The sequence below is a fragment of the Schistocerca gregaria genome, chromosome 2 (genome assembly GCF_023897955.1).
Source record: "Schistocerca gregaria isolate iqSchGreg1 chromosome 2, iqSchGreg1.2, whole genome shotgun sequence".
Lineage (NCBI taxonomy): Eukaryota > Metazoa > Arthropoda > Insecta > Orthoptera > Acrididae > Schistocerca > Schistocerca gregaria.
This window is the reverse complement of record NC_064921.1, coordinates 600,988,390-601,011,546: the sequence shown is the minus strand read 5'-3', so window position 1 is coordinate 601,011,546 and position 23,157 is coordinate 600,988,390. Positions and strand designations below refer to the sequence as shown.

General features: G+C 44.5%; 1 protein-coding gene across 1 annotated transcript in view; it reads right to left on the bottom strand.

Moving 5' to 3' along the window:
* The window catches only part of LOC126334545 (lysosomal acid glucosylceramidase-like), a 144,016-nt gene that overhangs the window by 761 nt on the left and 120,098 nt on the right, over window positions 1–23,157 (bottom strand). The window contains exons 7-9 of the mRNA XM_049996910.1: window positions 20,698–20,842; window positions 11,766–11,848; window positions 10,294–10,583 (exon numbers count right to left, since the gene is read on the bottom strand). Coding sequence (XP_049852867.1) covers window positions 10,294–10,583; window positions 11,766–11,848; window positions 20,698–20,842 — 518 coding nt within the window. The remainder of the gene's footprint in view (window positions 1–10,293; window positions 10,584–11,765; window positions 11,849–20,697; window positions 20,843–23,157) is intronic.

Genomic DNA, 23,157 nt, shown 5'->3' with positions numbered 1-23,157 from the left:
GAAGAGCCAAAACGAATTGGTATATCTCCGTAACTGAGTGGTATATGTCCACTAAGTAGTTTTATGCATTAATAGGGAATACCGCTGCAACAATACATGCTATGCCGATGGACGTGTATGGTGAAAGTGCATAATTGTATGAAACAGTGGGTAACTGGCGCAGTCGCTTCCAATGACATCAGACAAGTCTGAACGGAGCGGCAGTCCATCTCTGTGTGAAGAAGTGGGAATCGCAAGAGAAATAAAAGACCTGGTGCTAGGAGATCGGCGCATCATAAATCACGTGATAGTGGAAAAATCACCATTGGATTAGACTTCATCGCCTTAGACGATATTTTGAACGAGATGAACGTCGCCACCCAGTGGGTTCTGCGGGAGCTAACCAAGCAGTGGATTCACCACCGCCGGAAAAGGCGATGACCCAGCTGCCATCGAGCAACGCGATGGCGAGTGTTTTTTGGGAGTGCCATGGTGTGGTACTGGCAGATGTAACTGAAAAAGGACGAACCATGAGAGGAGCAAGCTACCGAAATCTCCTTATGAGATCATAGGAGGCTGTAAGGGCGAAGTATCGTAGCAAGCTTTCCAAAGAGCTACATTCTCCACGATAGCTCCCTGCACGCTACATGATCACTCATGCCGCTTCTCTGAGATACCAAATTATCTCTCACTCCCCGTGTTCCCCCGACATGGCATTCAATGTCTTCATCCTCTTTCTTTCGCTAAAGGAATTATTGTATGGTATGTACGTGCAGAATGGCGACGAGGTGATTTTCAGGGTAGCACGTTTCCTAAACAGCGAAAATACAGGCTTCTAAAAATAAGGTCTCAACTAAGTCATCCATCGTCGGGAAAAATGTCCCAGACTGAAGACAGAATACACAGAGAAGAACTAAGACCATCACCAGCTGGGTAGATCATAAAGGGCAGACTGGCAATACCAAGAAAAACATTTCGGAAAAAGAAGAATTTTAATCAGCTACTATCAACGAAAGTGTTTGGAGGGCTTTTCTGAAGGTATTTATTCAGGGTGTAGCCTTGTATGAAAGTGAAGCGCCTGCGATCAGTTCACGCGAAAAGGAGATAGAAGCTTTTAAAATGTGGTGCTGTAGAAGAATCCTGAAAATCTGATGAGTAGATCGAATTACAAACGAGGAGGCACTGAATCGAAGTGGAGAAAAAATAAATTTGCGACACAACTTGAGTAAAAGAAGAGATCGCTTTAAACCGCAGCTGTGTTATTTAGCAAATTTAGTAAAAAGTTTGATTGTATTGGTAAATGCGAGATTAAATTATTTTTCTAGAATTAAGAATATGAAACAAATCATTTATGTACAGTGTGAGGTGCAGACCCACTTTTTATGCTGAGAGAGGAGAAGACAGTGGCAATGGTAAACAGATGGAAAGTTGTAAATACTGGAAGATAACAGAGAGTGCCTGTGTTGTAGAAAGAACCACGAGACACTGGCTGTGTGTGTGAGAGAGAGGGGGACAGTGGCGGTGGAACATCACAGAACAGTGAAAGGAAAAGAGTGATGGAGACGGTACCAGGGGTGGTGGGAGGAGTAAGGAAAAGAGAAAATGGAAGTGGGTGAGAGCGAGTAATAATGAGAGACAGAGTGTATGACAATAACTAGGAAGAGAGTGACTGTGAGAAGAGACAGCAGCTGTGGGAAGGAGGGTATGAGATATTAACAATAAGAGAGATCAATAGAGACGTAGTGACAGTGAGAGAATGTAGCACTAGGGCAGAGTGAAGCTGAACTCTGGCTGTGATGCAGGAGACAACGACAGAGAGACACAAAGATACACTGACTGTGAGGTGGGCTGATGAATGATTGAGAGGAGTGTAACTGGCTGTGGACGGGTGTGAGCGACTACAGCGTTGGTCTAGTGGGTGGGAGTGAGTTACAGCTATGCTACCTTGTCGGATCTGAGGTGAGTTTCATGTTAAAAAAGCGTGAAAATATTTGCATGGCAACATTTTTGGAAAACATTTTTAAAGGTACTGAGAATAGTAGAATGAGGCAGCTGCTACCCCACTCCCCAGTCGGATTCATTTAAATAAACAGGAAAATATTCGAATATTTTGAGCTTTGACAGGAGCATTTTTTCGCTGGTATAGAGCACATTTCATAAAGAAAACCTGTCTGCGAATTGCAGACGGGACTAGTAGATAATGTTTGAATAAGGAAGTCATGTCCGGAAATATGTCCTCTGGATAAAATTTTTGAAGACAAGATGACTTTCAAATCGCCCGCTTCACAACACACGCACAGAAGGGACAGTGACCTCTGACCTGTGTGCTCTGCAGCAGCCCGTGGCGTTGGCAGTGTTTCGATTAACCGTCGTCGCAATCTCTTCTATGCCCAGAGTGCGACGCGACCATGGAGCGCTGCAGTCGCCCCTCGAACTTGCGAACGTACCAGTCTCTCGCGGCCGTTGCTCCAGTCAGACGAAAATGGTACGTGACGTCATAATTACTAGACTGACTACGGCAACCTTTTGTGCGTTCAGTGGGGCAAGATATTTGAAACTGTTCTGATTTTCAAATTTATTTTACACCCAAACGGTACATTTCTGGACTCGTGTTTCTTTGCAGAACTTTGCCTACTAAGTCTCTACTACAACCTCTAGATACAGTGATAATACAAAAAGTTTGACCACTGTGCTTCGCGACGTTGGATACCACCTTGTGGCGTTGCGGAACGTGACGCAGAAACAAAAGTATGTAAGCGGAGCACACGCCTTCGGGGGATCACGTGCTGCTGTCGTGAGTATCTACGGGAAGAGGCAGAAGGACGCTGAAACTACTACAAGGATGGTTTGAAAAGATCTCGGAATCACCACGAGACGCTAGCGCTAGCGCAACGAGTTCTTCACGTGATATTCATTGGACTGTTTCCGGTAAACACGTGCCACGTCAGTGCTCTTGGAAGAGAGCTGTGGCGGTGACGTGGCTGTGTTGTTGTTGGCGCGCAGTGATTTGTGAAGATCGAAAAAGTCGAGATTCGACGTATGATTAAGTACTTCGTAAAGAAAGGTATGAAAGGACAGGACGTTCCTGCCGATTTTCAGAATGCACTGAGGTACTCTGCTACTTCATATTCACCTGTTGCAAAGTGGGCAAATGAACTTAAATTTGATTGGGAGAGCTTAGATCAGGGGTTCCCAACAAAATTTTCTCGAGGACCCCCTCATCGAGCATGATTGATACATTGTCATATCACAGTATTAGGTACCTAAGAAAGCAAATTAAGAGTCTTTTTATACTTTTTCTATTTTTGGTACTTAGAAAAAACAGTGAACTATTCATTATTGAAAAAAATATTGAGCTTAAAACTTTTTCAATTTAGCCATCATTGTTATTGTTAAATTTTTGATTACTGCTCAAAATCTTTGTCTTCAAATCTGGGTGTTTAGTATAACCAATTCCTTAAAAAAATAGAAATTGAGTATGAACTGAAAATGACAAGAAATAATTAAAACTGAGTGTATTGGTCTTTCAAGTGTACTACACTTGAGATTGCATTGAGTAGACATGGCTGAAAAATAAAAAAAACACTAATTTCATACAAGGTATTATTAATCTAAAAAAATGCAGTTACAGCAGAGTACTCCATCAGTATACAGTTAGTTTTAGTTTTCAGTTCTTAATGACATGAGTTCAATCTGACGTTTGAGTCCATTATTTCTGAAATATTAGGTTCCAAACGTGAAACTTTCACTCTGAAATCCGATTCCCGTGTTTGTTTTTCAGGAAACACATGAAATAAAATGCTTGCTCACACCGATCTTTTTCATTGCCTTATCTCCAAGTTGCTTGTAGTCCTTGCGTGCTGATGCTCAGAAGTCTGTAATTTTATCACCGATGAAAATGTTTATCATCGTACTACAGCTGGACAGATCCACAAGTTGACCTTGCTCATCTTCAGTGAGGCCTTGGGTTTCGTCTATTTCTTCGCAGCTGAAGGGATTTCGCATCCTTCTGTCCTCAGGGTCAGGTTCAGGGAAATATTCTCTAAAAGTGGTGGCTAGGCTGCGTAGATGCTCGGCTACATTAATCTTGATCTGGTCAGGCAAACTCTCCTCTGATGACTCCAAGAATTGTTTTAAAGTAGAAAAGTTAGTTAGTGACTCGTTTTCTATCCTTGACGCCCAGATCTGACACTTTCTGACCATAGCACTAATCCTATCCTCAACTTTGAACATGTCTACATTTTGTCCCTTTAAACTCAAGTTTAACACACTCAAGTGTTCAAACACATCAGCTAAGTACGCAACTGTGCAAAGCCAAGAGAAGTTAGTGAGAAAATCTGCGTAGTCTGTGTCAAGAAGGAAGACACAAACCTCGTCTCTAAGTTCAAAAAATATTGACAAGATCCTAACTCGAGAAAGCCATCGTACTTCCCTACGAATAATAAGTTGCTCATGCTCACCGCCCATCTCTTCACACTCTAATAAGACGCCAGACGCAAAAGTTAGCGCTCGCTAAAGCTCTGCTCATGCAGGAAGCGGCCAAAACAAAAATCTGTTATCATACGAAATATATTTAATATATTTTTTGTTCTAGTAGCACCTTGCGGACCCCTCCGGCATACCTCACGGACCGCTGGGGTCCGCGGACCACCTGTTGGGAACTACTGGCTTACATGATGATCCTCGCAATGGTCGGCCAAGATGTGTCACTACTCTAGAAGTCATTGCAAAAGTGCACGAAATGGTCATGCAGGACCGTCGATTGAAAGGGTTTGAAATTGCTCACGCTTGCCAGATGTCATCTGAAAAGTGACATCACAAGAAATAGAACTGAAAAAATTGTCTGCAAGATGGGTGCTGTGACTCTTGACGCGCACAGCACACACGTGCCGTCGCCATTGCAAAATTACACGAACTAACGAATGAATTGTTCCCACACCCGCGTTATTCACCTGATATGGGTCTGTCAGTCTTCCACCTCTTCGCAAAACTGGAAATTTTTCTTGGTCGACGAAGATTCACTTGAAACTAAGAACTGATAGCTGGAGTTGAGAACTATTTTGCAGGCATGGAGGCAACTCATTTTCGAGATGGGATCAAGGCACTGGAACATCGTTGGACCGAGTGCATTAATCTACAAGGAGATTACATTAAAAAATAATAAGTTTCAGTGTGGTAAGTACTTTTTTTTCTATTCCGTTCCGAGAAGTTTCCAAACCACCCTCGTACTAGGTGCTAAATGATTGGACGTCCACGAATCTTGACAGAACGTGGGGTTTGAAGGCCTGTCTACTCTGTAAATTAGGATAGACGGTGATCTGTGGCATCTCTGCCGAAAGAGCACAAGTCCCGGTGCATGCACAAGTGTTTCGGAGCACACCGCTCATCGTACATTGTTGAACATGGAGCTCTGCACCAGACCACCCCTACGTCTTCGCATGTTGATGCAACGACATCGTCAGTTACAATGGCAGTGGGCAAGGGACCATTGTATTTCGACCGTCGACCGATAAACGAGTTGTCTCTTCGTGTGAATCACACTCAAGCGACTTTCATGCCCTGGGCAGGAGGTAGCTTCCCCAGCTATCGTAGTTCCTGTTTCTTCAAAAGGCCAGAGGTATGACCCTAGTGGGTAGTTTCCCCAGGCCTCTTATGTTCATAGCACTAGTTGCTCCTAAAGTAAGCCCAGGAAACGACTGGAAGTACCCAAAAAAATGGTTCAAATGGCTCTAAGCACTATGGGACTTAACATCTGAGGTCATCAGTCCCCTAGACTTAGAACTACTTCAACCTAACTAACATAAGGGCATCACACATCCATGTCTGAGACAGGATTTGAACCTGCGACCGTAGCAGGCGCGCGGTTCCGGACTGAATGGAAGTACCCAGCACCCAGTTAGATTATAAGAAAATTAAGACGAGGAAATGAACAAACCACATCCTATCACTGTGATCATATGTATGTCATCAAGCTAATTAACTGCCTCCATTTGCATATTAAAGATTCCAGAGGAATGAAAAGAGGATCACTGAAGGGGCTTGCAGCATTCCAGTATTATTCGGTCAGATGTCTCAGATCACTAAGGGCCAACAACATAGATGTCTTTCCCGTCACACAGATCCAACGGAGAGAATTGAATGACTTCTGATGGAATATAACTAGAAATATCACTCAGTAAGAGAGAGCGAGAGAGAGAGAGAGAGAGAGGTTAGATATCGTGATAGTGATGTATGATGTACACTGATAACACAAAGCGTTATGACCACCTACTTAAAATCGTGTGATTCACCTCTGGGACGCAATTCAGCAGTGATTCTGCGTGCCATAGATTCGACAGGTACGTGATCTGTTTCCAGAGATATGTGGCACCAGACGCCTTTGCACAGATCACGATCTTCCCATAATTTACGGGCAGTTGGTTTTTGGGGCGGAGCTGGCGCGCGATAGGTCCCAAGTAGGTTTCATAGAATTCAGAAAAGTCGAATTTGATGGGAAAGACATCAACATGAGTTCACTATCATGCTCCTCAAACCATTTCAGTACGATTCTGGCTTTGTGGCAGGGTCAGTTATCCTGCTGGGAGATGCCACCGCTGTTGGGGAAGAAATCAAGCATAAGGGGTTGCAAATGGTCCTTAATAACGTTCACGTAGTCCTTACCTGTCATGGTGTCTTCGATTACTACCGCAGGTCCCATGGAAGCCCAGGTGAATGTATCTCATAACATAAGATTGCTCTCACTGGCCACTGGCACTGTGGTGCACTGCATGTTTCGAGGAGCCGTTCATCGTGGATGACAGAATATCTGGGCACGACCGTGGACCTGGTTTCACAATAAACGGGTTTCACCCCGCCAGCTGAATCGATTCCCTTGATCCACGGTCCTATCTCAATGTTCTCATGCCCACTGTTATAATAATTGACGGTGTTGTTGGGTCAACACGGGGACATGTAGAAGTCCTCTGCTGCAGAACACCATCTTCAACACTGTGCACTGTACGGTGTGCTCCAAAACACACGTGCCTGCGCTAGCACTGTACTATGTCGTCAGATCTGCCACAGATCGCCGCCTATCCTGCTTTAGAGAGTGGGCAAGCCTCCAACTTCGCGTCGCCTACTCGCGGTTTCAGCATTCTTCAGCCACTTTCCGTAGATGCTCACGACATTACCACGATCGTCCGGCTTCGCCGCTTCCGAGATACTCACTCCCAGGCACCGGCCTACAACAATCTGGCTTTTGTCAGCATCGATTAAGTCGCCGGATTTCCGCATTTGCGCCAAGTACGATTGCTAAAATGATTTCGCGTCCATCTCTGTTCCGCTCATAAGACGTGTGACAAAAAAGTAATGAGACTGATTTTCTTTGCAAGATGCGGCAACCCTGCAGGACTGCGTAGGCACAATATCTCTGACCTCGGTGCATAAGCTGCTTCTAACCCAAGTGGCACACGGATGCAACTGTTCAATCGTGAGTTGTGCTCAAATAAGTTAACACATGTTTGTGTCTCTCGTCACGGAAATGGAACCGCATAATATTGTGCAACGGTATGCCATTTCTTTTTGCATTAAATTGGATGAAAACGCTACGACAACTTACGGTAAGCTTCAGAAGGCTTTTGGAGAGGAGCTGCCAAGAGCTCAAGTTTTTCATTGGCATAAAACGTTTAGTGAACGCAGAACGAATGTTGAAGATGAAGACTGCAGTGGACGACCATCAAGCTCACAGATGGATGTCAACTTGACCAGGGTGCTTGAACTCGTACGATCTGTTCGAAGATTACGCGTGAAAATGATTGCAGAAGAACTGAACATCAATCGATCTAACAATAACTGAAGATCTTGGTATAAGGTTTGTACAAAAATAGTCCCCAAAAATCTCACACCAGAACAGCGAGAAACATGGAAAAATGTGGCAGCCGATCTTGTTAGAGCAAACGGAAATCAATCCGGAGTTGTAGAGCCGTGTTATCACTGGTGATGAAAGTTGGATTTTTCAGTAAGATCCAGAGACAAAACACCAAAGTTCGAAACGGTGCACAGAGGGATCACACGGACCAAAGAAAAGCTCACAAGTCAAAGTCAAAAGTGAAATGCATGCTTGTGTGCTTCCTAGATTCCAAGGGAATTGTTCAAAAAGAGTTGGTGTCTCCTTGAAACACAGTTAACCAATATTACTACAAAGAAATTTCAGAAAGACTTCGTAAAAAGAGTTCTTCGTGTCCGTGACAACATTGCTGATAATTGGATTCTGCATCACGATAGTGCCCCATCCATTACTGCTTTTAGTACAGCTATTTCTTACCTCAAAACAAATTTCAGTACTACCACAGCCACCTTATTCACTAGATATCTCTCCGTGCGACTTGTTTCTATTTCCAAGAGTCAAAACGGCGGTCAAGGGACACCATTTTCAAACAACACAAGATATCTGAAAAGCTGTGACGAGGGTCTTGGAGCATATTACAGAAGATGAGTTCCAGAAATGGCGGAAGCGCTGGAAAAAATGTGTGCAGTCAGAAGGGGACTCCTTCGAAGAAGACAACACTAAACTTGACTAAAACGGTAGGCAACATTTTTTTTCACATCAGTCTCTTTACTTTATTGTCGCACCTCGTATACTTCTCTTACCACGTCACGTGCCCTCAGAGCCACGAGGCAGCACACAGTATTGCGGCGGGCAGTGGTCATAGTGTTTCGGCTTTTCAGTGTATATTTGATGTGGGAACATGAGGCAAGCAGTAAATCAGTTATTGTTCGTAGCCCTTTGAAACTAATTTATAGGGTTCGATGAACTACACTCCTGGAAATGGAAAAAAGGACACATTGAAACCGGTGTGTCACACCCACCATACTTGCTCCGGACACTGCGAGAGGGCTGTACAAGCAATGATCACACGCACGGCACAGCGGACACACCAGGAACCGCGGTGTTGGCCGTCGAATGGCGCTAGCTGCGCAGCATTTGTGCACCGCCGCCGTCAGTGCCAGCCAGTTTGCCGTGGCATACGGAGCTCCATCGCAGTCTTTAACACTGGTAGCATGCCGCGACAGCGTGGACGTGAACCGTTTGGGCAGTTGACGGACTTTGAGCGAGGGCGTATAGTGGGCTTTCGGGAGGCCGGGTGGACGTACCGCCGAATTGCTCAACACGAATGGAGACGTGTCGTCTTCAGTGATGAGAGTCGCTTCTGCCTTGGTGCCAATGATGGTCGTCTGCGTGTTTGGCGCCGTGCAGGTAAGCGCCACAATCAGGACTGCATACGACCGAGGCACACAGGGCCAACACCCGGCATCATGGTGTGGGGAGCGATCTTCTACACTGGCCGTACACCTCTGGTGATCGTCGAGGGGACACTGAATAGTGCACGGTACATCCAAAGCGTCATCGAACCCATCGTTCTACCATTCCTAGACCGGCAAGGGAACTTGCTGTTCCAACAGGACAATGCACGTCCGCATGTATCCCGTGCCACCCAACGTGCTCTAGAAGGTGTAAGTCAATTACCCTGGCCAGCAAGATCTCCGGATCTGTCCCCCATTGAGCATGTTTGGGACTGGATGAAGCGTCGTCTCACGCGGTCTGCACGTCCAGCACGAACGCTGGTCCAACTGAGGCGCCAGGTGGAAATGGCAAGTCAAGCCGTTCCACAGGACTACATCCAGCATCTCTACGATCGTCTCCATGGGAGAATAGCAGCCTGCATTGCTGCGAAAGGTGGATATACACTGTACTAGTGCCGACATTGTGCATGCTCTGTTGCCTGTGTCTATGTGCCTGTGGTTCTGTCAGTGTGATCATGTGATGTATCTGACCCCAGGAATGTGTCAATAAAGTTTCCCCTTCCTGGGACAATGAATTTACGGTGTTCTTATTTCAATTTCCAGGAATGTATATAGTAAGACCACTGGTTAGACATCCTATTTGGTTAATGCAGAAGACGTTCATTGCGACTCTGAACCAGAAGGTCGTCATGGGAGGATAGGCGGTAGGACTTCCCAGAGTGCTGCAACATGCTGAAATAGTAACTACTTTGTAATGCCAGAGTCCACGCAGCAGCGATTATTCTCTTGTGTCATGAGGACGATCATGTAGATTTGGAAGACAGTTCTCCTCAAAGCACATGAAATGAACGAATGCCATGGCAGTTTGTCCAAAAATCCAGCAACAACTATTGTTATGCTCATGCAACAAAGGCTAAAAATAATGGGCAACACGCGGCAAATGTGAGAGTGTAAAGGAGCACAACCAGCCCAGTATGAAACTGTGTGGACTTGCAGAGTGGACCTCAGGTTGCAGAGAGAGCTGCGACGTACTTGTTTTGCAGGACTACGACGACGTCATCCTGAGGCGTGAGGAAGGCGACGCCCTCGACGTCGGTGGAGTTGGCGTCGGCGTCCATCTGGAGGCTGACGCGCCGTGATCCGCGCGGCACGAAGCGCGAGAAGTGGGCGATGGCGTAGTACATGGGTTGCTTGTAGAACTCGTCCGCCGTCGCGTTTGACACGATGGACGCGTCCGCATAGTTGCCGATCCAATTAGGGCCGCCCTCAGTGTTCACCACCATGTTCCAGTCCTCCCACCCAGACGTCCAGTGGTTTATCACCTGCACAGCACACGGAACACAACTCACCAGGGGAGACCAAACACGACTGGACCTTTAAGTCTTCTCCTCACAGTAGGGCAATACAGCTCCCAGGAAAGCGGAGGTGAAGTAGAATGGTAATGTGAATGGGACACACACAGCAATATTCTAGGATGAGTCACGTTAGAACGGATCTCCTTCGCGTATCGCATTTTGATCATATGATTAAGGCCCTCATGGCTCGTTGTCCTAGTTGCCGGTTACTTCCTGGCTGTATGGTAGTAATCCATGAAACTGTTTCGTTTCTGAGATTCCGTCCAGGCCCGCATTGACATATTCAGAGACACTCGAGTTTTCGCTCAGTTTGCAGACTAATTGCAAGTCTCGGTGGAACGAGAAGCACCCCTGAAGATGTCCAACGTAGTTCTGGACGAAATGTCAGGAACAGAACAGATTCATGGACCATGACCATACAATTCAGAGGAGCCCCAGCAACTGATTGTATATTCATAGCATCCTCCCAATTAACTGAAGTTTGCCATCTGCTTCAGAGTCAACGCAGTGTAGCTCTCGCAACCGACTTAAACCACAGGAGTACGGAAGGACCAGATTTCGCGCCTACCATCGGCGACATCGTCCAACCTGTCGCGGTGCATGACTGGCAATGGAGGAAGAGTTGAGGACGATAAGAATATAAAGAAAGTAAGACACTTATTCCACAGGTATCACCTGAAGATGACGCCAAGGTATTCTGCGAAAACATCGTGTTACGAAAACGACTGCACCTAGCTGGACGTCCGACAGCAGTACAAACAATTTACAATTACATTCTCTGTGCTCTGGGCGAGTCCTGCGACGGTCGATTTAGTATTAAGTCCACAGTCAAACACTTCCTCAGTGCTTTCTAGTGGGTATTTCTCTGAGACCGCTAAGTCGTAGAAAAACTTATAAAAAACTTGCTATTCATTTATATATTGCGTGAAATACTGTAGCCTATTATTTTCTGTGTCTTTGAAAAGTTGAAGCCCGATGCACCTATACCACTCTTGAACATGGTGTCAGCATTTTTATTCAGAGCGTCTAACGTCTACATAAAATACTCACCACTAATGTAAACAGGTTTAGCACTTCGCTTGGTATGTGGCTGATACTTTCCTGCACTATGTGTGTAGGAGTACAGTGCGCTCAGAAAGCGTGCGTTACCTGTATGATGTCGCTGGTGTAGTTCTCTGCTCGTTCCCACGATCCCAGCCTCACCGCTGGGTACCCGCCCCCCATGAACGGACCTGCAACACAAGAGCACGTCGTCAGTGGCCGTCAAGTCTGAGGAAAACAGCTGGCACGTCCAGCTGATTTTTATGCCATGTAATGCTTAATGTGTTTCACGTAATGCTTAATGTGTTATTAGACTTACATTAGTCTGATGAAATAACGAAAGAAGTTTCTAGTGTATCATTTCTCTGAACCATGACAAAGAGGCAAGCACGAGACAAAAACGATGCCGCTAGAGCATACAGATGTCAGTCTGTATCGGTTATGACTCGGTTGCCAACTTTGAAACCAATGAGTGAGTGAATTAAAGAAGCATTCTATCTAAACAATTATAAATCATTGTTACTTTGCACTTAACATAACATGTTAAAAATATTTGCTGTGTTGTTAAATGTTTCGAAAACACCACTTTTACAAATTTTGTGGGATAAAAAAGTGACGGTAATAAATTACTTGAGATAATAAACTAGAAGTTTCAGCTACCGCATGAGATGTTAGATTGGTTGAGGAAAATGAAATAATAGTAGTAGTATTTATGGAATACTCCGTCGCTACTTGGAGGGTCATAGACATACTAGAAACTTAAATACACAGCCGGCCTAAGGCGTCTGACGATGGTCTAGAAAGTCGAAAGGCGGTTCACAACAAAATATATAATAAATATAATTATGAAACATTCATACAGTCTATTCTAGTTTCTCAAGTAATAGAAATTATTGCATTTTGATTAATCCTTACCAATGACACGATATTACAGCAGTATCATTTCAAAATTTCCAGCATTGAAACAGAAGTATGACTGTCGACGCGGGATGGTCAACTATATAATACATTTCGTAGGTTTGACAAAAAACTGAGAAAGTATATGAACCACTGACCATGAGATCTACCGTTGTTTCCATATATTTACAAAACATCTAACACTGTGCAAGGACCCACATAAAGTAATCCAGAGATCATATCTGATCATCAAGGCGTGTCAGCACTTTCTTTAAACCCTAGATAAGTAACACAACACATCGAACCCATTCTTTCTTATAGAAAGTAGCTTGTTACAACGTACCTAATCAACTATCTGCAAACGTAATTTTTACCCCTTTTTGCACTGCTTTTGACGTACTCGTAGACCAAACAAGCAGCTAAAAAACAATTCTGCACCTACTGAATAGCTGCGAATGTGTTGGCTCCGATTCAAGGAGAGTACAGGATGAAGGAATAGCCCTCACTATGTGAATACATATTTTGATGTGAAATAATAGCAAAACAATGACAAAAATAAATGCAATTTTTGAGGCGCAAATTTGTAAATCTAGTAAATCAAAATCTCCTGGTGGGTAACGTTAAATTCTGTATTGATCCCCCACCCCTCATTGAATTGCAACATGCTTCGATCCTCGTTAGTGTGCTGTCCACAACGTGTTGGAACGTTGCTCTTTAAGCCTGTGACACTTTCCGATGATGGGTGTCCTGAGCTCATCCAATGAGTGGGGAGGATCTCTGTTTCAGCAGCTGGTTGTTTAGTGTATATCGGCAGATACAGCAGGTAAATCCATTCTACTGAGTGCTGAGGTGTGAAGGAAGAAGATGACGGGCTTGCAAGCGTCTGAACATTAGTCTTGAAAGACGAACTCATGTACAGAGCTAGACGGTAAGTTGGAGGACACTAACGCGATACTGCACATACTTCAGGTTAGCTTCTACATCTACATCTACACGACTGGACATTAAAATTGCTACGCCACGAAAATAACGTGCTACAGACGCGAAATTTAACCGACAGGAAGAAGATGCTGTGATATGCAAATTATTAACATTTAAGAGCATTCACACATGGTTGGCGCCGGTGGCGACACCTACAACAGTGCTGACATGTGGAAAGTTTCCAACCCATTTCTCATACGCAAACGGCAGTTGACCGGCGTTACCTGGTGAAACGCTGTTGTGATGCCTCGTGTAAGGAGGAGAAATGTGCACCATCACGTTTCCGACTTTGATAAAGGTCGGATTGTAGCCTATCGCGATTGCGGTTTATCGTATCGCGACATTGCTGTTCGCGTTGGTCGAGATCCGAAGACTGTTAGCAGAATATTGAATCGGCGGGTTCAGGAGGGTAATACGGAACGCCGTGCCGGATCCCAACAGCCTCGTATCACTAGCAGTCGAGATGACAGGCATCTTATCCGCGTGGCTGTAACGGTTCGTGCAGCCACGTCTCGATCCCTGAGTCAACAGATGGGGACGTATGCATGACAACAACTATCTGCACGAACAGTTCGACGACGTCTGCAGCAGCATGGACTATCAGCTTGGAGACCATGGCTGCGATTACCCTTGACGCTGCGTCACAGACAGGAGCACCTGCGATGGTGTACTCAACGACGAACATGGGTGCACGAACGGCAAAACGTCATTTTTTCGGATGAATCTAGATTCTGTTTACAGCATCATGATGGTCGCATCCGTGTTTGGCGACATCGCGGTGAACGCACATTGGAAGCGTGTATTCGTCATCGCCATACTGGCGTAACATCCGGCGTGATGGTATGGGGTGCCATCGGTTACACGTCTCGGTCACCTCTTGTTCGCATTGACACCACTTTGAACAGTGGACGTTACATTTCAGATGTGTTACGATCCGCGTCTCTACCCTTCATTCGATCCCTGCGAAACCCTACATTTCAGCATGATAATGCACGACCGCATGTTGCAGGTCGCGTACGGGACTTTCTCGGTACAGAAAATGTTCGACTACCCTGGCCAGCACATTCTCCAGATCTCTCACCAATTGAAAACGTCTGGCCAATGGTGGCCGAGCAACTGGCTCGTCACAATACGCTAGTCACTACTCTTAATGAACTGTGGTATCGTGTTGAAGGTGCATGGGCAGCTGTACCTGTACGCGCCATCCAAGCTCTGTCTGACTCAATGCCCAGGCGTATCAAGGCCATTATTACGGCCAGAGGTGGTTGTTCTGGGTACTGACTTCTTAGGATCTATGCACCCAAATTGCGTGAAAATGTAATCACATGTCATTTCTAGTAGAATATATTTGTCCAATAAATACCCGTTTATCATCTGCATTTCTTCTTGGTGTAGCAATTTTAATGGTCTGTAGTGTACATCCATACTCAGCAAGCCACCGGATGGTGTGTGGCGGAGGGTACTTTGAGTATCTCTATCGGTTCTCCCTTCTGTTCCAGTCTCGTGTTTTTCGTGGAAAGAAAGATTGTCGGAATGCCTGTGTGTGGGCTCTAATCTCTCTGATTTTATCCTCATGGTCTCTTCGCGAGATATACGTAGGAGGGAGCAATATACTGCTTGACTCCTCGGTGAAGGTATGTTCTCGAAACTTCAACAAAAGCCCGTACCGAGCTACTGAGCGTCTCTTCTGCAGAGTCTTCCATTGGAGTTTATCTATCATCTCCGTAACGTTTTCGTGATTACTAAATGATCCTGTAACGAAGCCCGGTGTTCTCCGTTGGATCTTCTCTATCTCTTCTATCAACCCTATCTGGTACGGATACCACACCGGTGAGCAGTTTTCAAGCAGTGGGAGAACAAATGTACTGTAACCTACTTCCTTTGTTTTCGGATTGCATTTCCTTAGGATTCTTCCAATTAATCTCAGTCTGGCATCTGCTTTAGCTGCTTCGATAGGTACAAGAGCCGTCCTTCATCCATTTACGATACTGGTACAAAACATGACTGACCCACGTTCCTGGTGGACGCTTGGTACTGTTTGACACTTACATTGGCACCTTGCAGCCAACATGCTCTTCTCCGATGATCATCAGATAAATCCTGTACTTACCAGTGGCGAAAATCCACTGCCAGTGATCCAGGCGTACACTGACAAATACTGTTTAAGCGTATTTGCCAAATGCTGACCGGCATTTTGCAGTAATTCGAAATGAATGGATCTGAGTATAACCTAAATAAAGTGTTATCAAATAAAATAAGTAAGACGCAACCTAGATGGTATTTGCCTTTCTGTACATTGGAAGTGACCACAATAATCTGTGGCCCTCATGTCTTCAATTATGAAATTGACCCAGGAGTTTTTTATTTATTTACATGTCAAGTTCCGTAGGATCAAATTCAGGAGCAGATCTCCAAGGTCATGGAAATGTAATGAGCGTTTGGCGTCGTTGGCTGGGAGGCCCCTTACGGGTCAAGTCCGGACGCCATGTCGCAGGTCTTATTACATTCGATGCCACATTGGGCGACCTGTGCGCCGGATGGGGATGAAATGATGATGAAGACAGCACAACACCCAGTCCCTGAGCAGAGAAAATCCCTGACCCAGCTTGGAACCGAACCCGGGCCCCTGAGAATGGCAGTCCGTCACGCTGAGCATTCAGCTATCGGGGCGGACCTCCGAGGTCATTCTCATGGAACATGAAATTACAACATAAAAGTAATAACAGATAAAAATAAAATTTTTACGAACCAAAAAAGTTTACTTAAACGCAATCAACAATGCATCAGGAATCGGCTTAATTTTTGAAGGAACTCCTCGACAGAATATGTGTGATCCACGTGGAAACTCTTCAGTTTCGATTTGAAAGCCTACGGATTACTGCTAAGATTTTTGAATTTTTGTGGTAGCTTATTGAAAATGGATGCAGCAGTATACTGCACGCCTTTCTGCACAAGAGTTAAGGAAGTTCGATCCAAATACAGGTTGGATTTCTGCGGAGTGTTTACTGAGTGAAAGCTGCTTATTCTTGAGAATAAGTTAATATTATTAACAATAAATGACAGTAAGGAATAAATATATTGAGAGGCCTATGTCAAAATACCTAGACTCGTGAACAGAGGTCAACAAGAGGTTCGTGAACTTACACCACTTATTGCCCAAACAGCCCGTTTCAGAGCCAAAAATATCCTTTTAGAATGGGAAGAGCTACCCCAAAATATAATACCATACGACATAAGCGAATGAAAATAAGCAAAGTAGACTAATTTTGCTGTCGAATGATCACTTGCTTCAGATATAGTACGAATAGTAAAAATGGTAGCATTAAGTCTTTCAACAAGATTCTGAACGTGGGTTTTCCACGAGTTTACTATCTATCTGAACACCTAGAAATTTGAATTGTTCAGTCTCACTAATCATATACCCGTTCTGGGAAATACAAAAGTCAGATTTTATTGAATTGTGTGTTAGGAAGTGTAAGAACTGAGTCTTACTGTGATTTAGTGTTAGTCTATTTTCTACAAGTCATGATCTTAAGTCATAAACTGCACTATTTTCAACCAGGCCAATGTTGCACACAACATCCTTTACTACCAAGCTAGTTTCATCAGCAAACAGAAATATTTTACAGTTAGCCTTAATACTAGAGGGCATATCATTTATATAAATAAGGAACAGTAGTGACCCCAACACTGATCCCATTTGACCGTATCCCACTCAGACCCCACATCACAGCCATTCTCAACACTGTGAATAATGACTTTTGCTGTGTGTTGCTAAAGTAAGAGGTGAACCAATTCAGACCTACTCCCCATATTCCATAATGGTTCAACTTCTGGAGCAATATTTTGTGATCAACACAAACGCCTTAGTTAAAGCAAAAAATATGCCTAGCATTAGAAACCTTTTGTTTAAACCATCTAGTACCTCATAGAGGAAAGAGACTGTAGCATTTTCAGTTATTAAACGACTTTTAAAGCCGAACTGTACATATGACAGCAAATTATGTGATATAAAATGATCAATTATCCTTACATACACAGACTTTTCAATAAATTTAGCAAACACTGATGGCATAGATATAGGTCTAAAACTGTCTACATTATCCCTTTTCATAAAGCAGCTTTATTACTAACTACTTTAATTGTTCAGCAAGCTGACCATTCCTAAAGAAAAAATTACAAATATGGCTAAATACAGGGCTCACATGTGCAGCACAGTACTTTAATGTTCTGCTAGGCACTCCACCACATCCATGACAGTTCTTAGTCTTCAGTTATTTAATTATTAACTCAATCTCCCTCTTGTCTATATCACAGAGGACTATTTCAGACATCAATCTCGGGAAGGCATTTGCCAAGAGAGTTATGTGATTCCCTGTAGCTACTAAAGTTTTATATCATTCATCAGCAATGCTCAGAAAATGATTGTTAAATACTGTACATATATCTGATTTATCAGTAACAGAAATATTTTTACTATGAACTGACATTATATCGTCGACCCTGTGCTGCTGACCAGTCACTTCCCTCACAACTGACCACGTGGTTTTAATTTTATTCTGTGAATTAGCTACTCTATTTGCGTACCACATACTCTTTTGTCTTCCTAATAACATTTTTAAGCATCATACAGTACTGTTTGTAATAGGCTACTGTAGCTTGAGTGTGACTACTTCTAACATAGAATTCCCAATTTGTTCTACATTATACCCTTATCTCAGTAGTCAGTCACCCAGGCAGCCTTTCACTGCTAGTACCCCATTTTGAACGTTCTAATGGAGAGCACATCTCAAAGAGCATGAGAAATGTGTTAAGGAAAGCATTGTATATTATCATCCATGTTATCGTCACTATAAACATCCTGCCACTATTGTTCCTTGACGAGGTTTAAAAACTCGCTATTGCTGTTGGATTAACTTTTACTATAATTATACGAGACATTTGTTGAGTACAAAAGCCATTTTAGTGTTAAAATTTGTGCAATATGGTCTGAAAGGCCATTCACCGTTTTACTAACAGAATGCCCATCTAGTAATGAAGAATGAATAAAAATTTTGTCTGTTGCTGTGTTACTGTTCCCCTGCACCCTAGTTGGAAAAAAACACAGTCTGCATCAGATCATATAAATTTAGGAGATCTACCAACGTCCTTTCTGGCAACACTGTACACAAAATTTATATTTGAGTCACCACAGATAACTAATGTCTGGTACTTCCGATACTTTCGTTACCCATGTTCTTCCCGCACTGCGCTGCTGGGGGAAGGGTTACTGCAGTGTACTATTTTTTGTAGTGGATGCAAAGACCGAACTTATGTTCATAGTGTGGAGATGGTAATGTACTGACTGTTCCCTCACAGCACCCTCCAAAAAAGAATAGAACCAAGTTCTGTCTCATTTTGTCCCGGTTACGTACGGGCTGTAATCTGTGAGTAGAGGTAATCAGGTGGTGTTACTGACGCAGGCATATCTTAAACGTCTTGTGCCTCATAATAGTGGCAGAACGTTATGATGACGTCACTGTGCTTTACGATAAATCAGCGCATAACTTTCCACACTGACTACTCTTTCTGTGGTAAAGTGATAATGCGATCAAAGCTTTAAATGATCCTTTGAGATGTGTTGGCATCCTGAAGAGTGCACACAAGCCCCAATATTTAGTTCACGATTGGAGACATGGCGTGCTCTACTGAACAGCACTCGGAATTCGGATTTCTTTTTACCTCCGTTACACAACTGTCTGTAAGTAGATACTTCTTGTTGTTGTCATTAAGAAAGAGATTTCACATAAACAAATACATAAGGAGATAAGGACAGGTCATAATTTGGTTGTGTATGTTTGTTTGACGTTGTCTTGTTGTTGTGGCCTTCAGTCCTGAGACTGGTTTGATGCAGCTCTCCATGCTACTCTATCCTGTGCAAGCCTCTTCATCTCCCAGTACCTACTGCAGCCTACATCCTTCTGAATCTGCTTAGTGTATTCATCTCTTGGTCTCCCTCTACGATTTTTACCCTCCACGCTGCCCTCCAGTACTAAATTGGTGATCCCTTGATGCCTCAGAACATGTCCTACCAACCGATCCCTTCTTCTTGTCAAGTTGTGTCACAAACTCCTCTTCTCCCCAATTCTATTCAATACCTCCTCATTAGTTATGTGATGTACCCATCGAATCTTCAGCATTCTTCTGTAGCACCACATTTCGAAAGCTTCTATTCTCTTCTTGTCGAAACTATGTATCGTCCATGTTTCACTTCCATACATGGCTACACTCCATACAAATACTTTCAGAAAGGACTTCCCGACACTTAAATCAATATTTGATGTTAACAATTTTCTCTTCTTCAGAAACACTTTCCTTGCCATTGCCAGTCTACATTTTATATCCTCTCTACTTCGACCATCATCAGTTATTTTGCTCCCCAAATAGCAAAACTCCTTTACTACTTTAAGTGTCTCATTTCCTAATCTAATTCCCTGAGCATCACCCGATATAATTCGACTACATTCCATTATCCTACTTTTGCTTTTGTTGATGTTCATCTTATACCCTCCTTTCAAGACACTGTCCATTCCGTTCAACTGCTCTTCCAAGTCCTTTGCTCTCTCTGACAGAATTACAATGCCATCGACGAACCTCAAACTTTTTATTTCTTCTCCATGAATTTTAATACCTACTCCGAATTTTTCTTTCGTTTCCTTTACTGCTTGCTCAATATACAGATTGAATAGCAACCCTATGTCACTCCCTTCCCAACTACTGCTTCCCATTCATTTCCCTCGACTCTTATAACAGCCATCTGGTTTCTGTACAAATTGTAAATAGCCTTTCGCTCCCCGTATTTTACCCCTGCACGTTTAGAATTTGAAAGAGAGTATTCCAGTCAACATTGTCAAAAGCTTTCTCTAAGTCTACAAATGCTAGAAACGTAGGTTTGACGTATGTTTACGAAACGCCAGTGCCTGTGGCTATAAGAAAACGTTTGTTTGGCAGTTAATTCACCTATAAAACGAGCAACTTACGACAGGGACAATAAGCAGACTCCGAAATCTATAATGTCGATTACCAAGCGAAGACTATTAAACTGCTGATCAATACTAAAGTAGGCCTACAATTCGCCCACAAACAGTTCAGCTACTTGGGCTGCCACCGAGGGCTCCCTTACCGTAGCAGGACTCTGTGTAGAAGATGGAGAGGTCGCTATGGTTCCGGTGCAGGTCGTCCAGCATGGTGGGGCTGGTGAAGCTGTCGGCGTACCAGTGAACCGCCACGGCGGCAGTCAGGCGCTGCGCAGCCTCGCCCTCCAGGATCTGCGGGCCACAAACATTGTTTTGAAGCAGCTGTGAGTTGGACGTCAGGGAGATCCCAGTAACGCACCAGCTCATTCTCTCTCTCCCTCTGTCTCTCTCATTCACTTGTGCACTGGAATACCCTGCTAAGCCTCGAGATCGTCTCATATGGTAAGGGCTGTGGAATGGGCAACGGAGATGAGGTTAGGGTCCAGAAGCCTAGGTGGTTTCTCAATGGTGGAATATTCGTCGAGATATGAAACTAATTTAAAACTCAAAACAATATTCTACTATTTTTAACGAAGCAAAAGAGATAACTTGAAGGAAATGTAAAATACACTCCTGGAAATTGAAATAAGAACACCGTGAATTCATTGTCCCAGGAAGGGGAAACTTCTTTGACACATTCCTGGGGTCAGATACATCACATGATCACACTGACAGAACCACAGGCACATAGACACAGGCAACAGAGCGTGCACAATGTCGGCACTAGTACAGTGTATATCCACCTTTCGCAGCAATGCAGGCTGCTATTCTCCCAAGGAGACGATCGTAGAGATGCTGGATGTAGTCCTGTGGAACGGCTTGCCATGCCATTTCCACCGGGCGCCTCAGTTGGACCAGCGTTCGTGCTGGACGTGCAGACCGCGTGAGACGACGCTTCATCCAGTCCCAAACATGCTCAATGGGGGACACATCCGGAGATCTTGCTGGCCAGGGTAGTTGACTTACACCTTCTAGGGCACGTTGGGTGGCACGGGATACATGCGGACGTGCATTGTCCTGTTGGAACAGCAAGTTCTCTTGCCGGTCTAGGAATGGTAGAACGATGGGTTCGATGACGGTTTGGATGTACCGTGCACTATTCAGTGTCCCCTCGACGATCACCAGAGGTGTACGGCCAGTGTAGGAGATCGCTCCCCACACCATGACGCCGGTTGTTGGCCCTGTGTGCCTCGGTCGTATGCAGTCCTGATTGTGGCGCTCACCTGCACGGCGCCAAACACGCATACGACCATCATTGGCACCAAGGCAGAAGCGACTCTCATCGCTGAAGACGACACGTCTCCATTCGTCCCTCCATTCACGCCTGTCGCGACAGCACTGGAGGCGGGCTGCACGATGTTGGGGCGTGAGCGGAAGACGGCCTAACGGTGTGCGGGACCGTAGCCCAGCTTCATGGAGACAGTTGCGAATGGTCCTCGTCGATACCCCTGGAGCAACAGTGTCCCTAATTTGCTGGGAAGCGGCGGTGCGGTCCCCTACGGCACTGCGTAGGATCCTACGGTCTTGGCGTGCATCCGTGCGTCACTGCGGTCCGGTCCCAGGTCGACGGGCACGTGCACCTTCCGCCGACCACTGGCGACAACATCGATGTACTGTGGAGACCTCACGCCCCACGTGTTGAGCAATTCGGCGGTACGTCCACCCGGCCTCCCGCATGCCCACTATACGCCCTCGCTCAAAGTCCGTCAACTGCCCATACGGTTCACGTCCACGCTGTCGCGGCATGCTACCAGTGTTAAAGACTGCGATGCAGCTCCGTATGCCACGGCAAACTGGCTGACACTGACGGCGGCGGTGCACAAATGCTGCGCAGCTAGCGCCATTCGTCGGCCAACACCGCGGTTCCTGGTGTGTCCGCTGTGCCGTGCGTGTGATCATTGCTTGTACAGCCCTCTCGCAGTGTCCGGAGCAAGTATGGTGGGTCTGACACACCGGTATCAATGTGTTCTTTTTTCCATTTCCAGGAGTGTATATGGTGCTGAATTTTGAATAACTGTATGTGCCTACAAAAATATAATAACCGACAAAGGGATTTTAGAGTAATTTAAAGGTATTAAAAGAGATAACTGGACTTGATGCAGCCAAGGGTGAAGCTGTTCATTTACCAGCACACAAGACATCGGCAATGGAGCACCAGAGAAGGAGAAAGCTATTGGAATTTAGAAGAGATAAATGTATTACTCGCGATGTCACGCAGTGGACAGAAGAAAAATTTGAAATATCTTTAACCAAGTTTGTAAATTTACGCAGAAGTGTGCATAATTGAGGCCATATGTGTTTAACATGATGTTGTTCCCAAAAATGAAACGTCAAATAAAAAACATACGAATGATGTACGAGCAATTAAGGCCAGCGTCGAAGTATTCATTTTTTTAGAAATAAAAAAAGGACCACACCACTATTTAACTGTTTTAATTTTTATTTGCGTACAATCCATGTTTCGGCATATTGCTAGACACTTAACACGTTGTCAAGCTCAAAGTTGGCCATAAATGAAGAAAAATATTGGCTCCCCACGAAATGCCGGACGTAAAATCACCGACCCG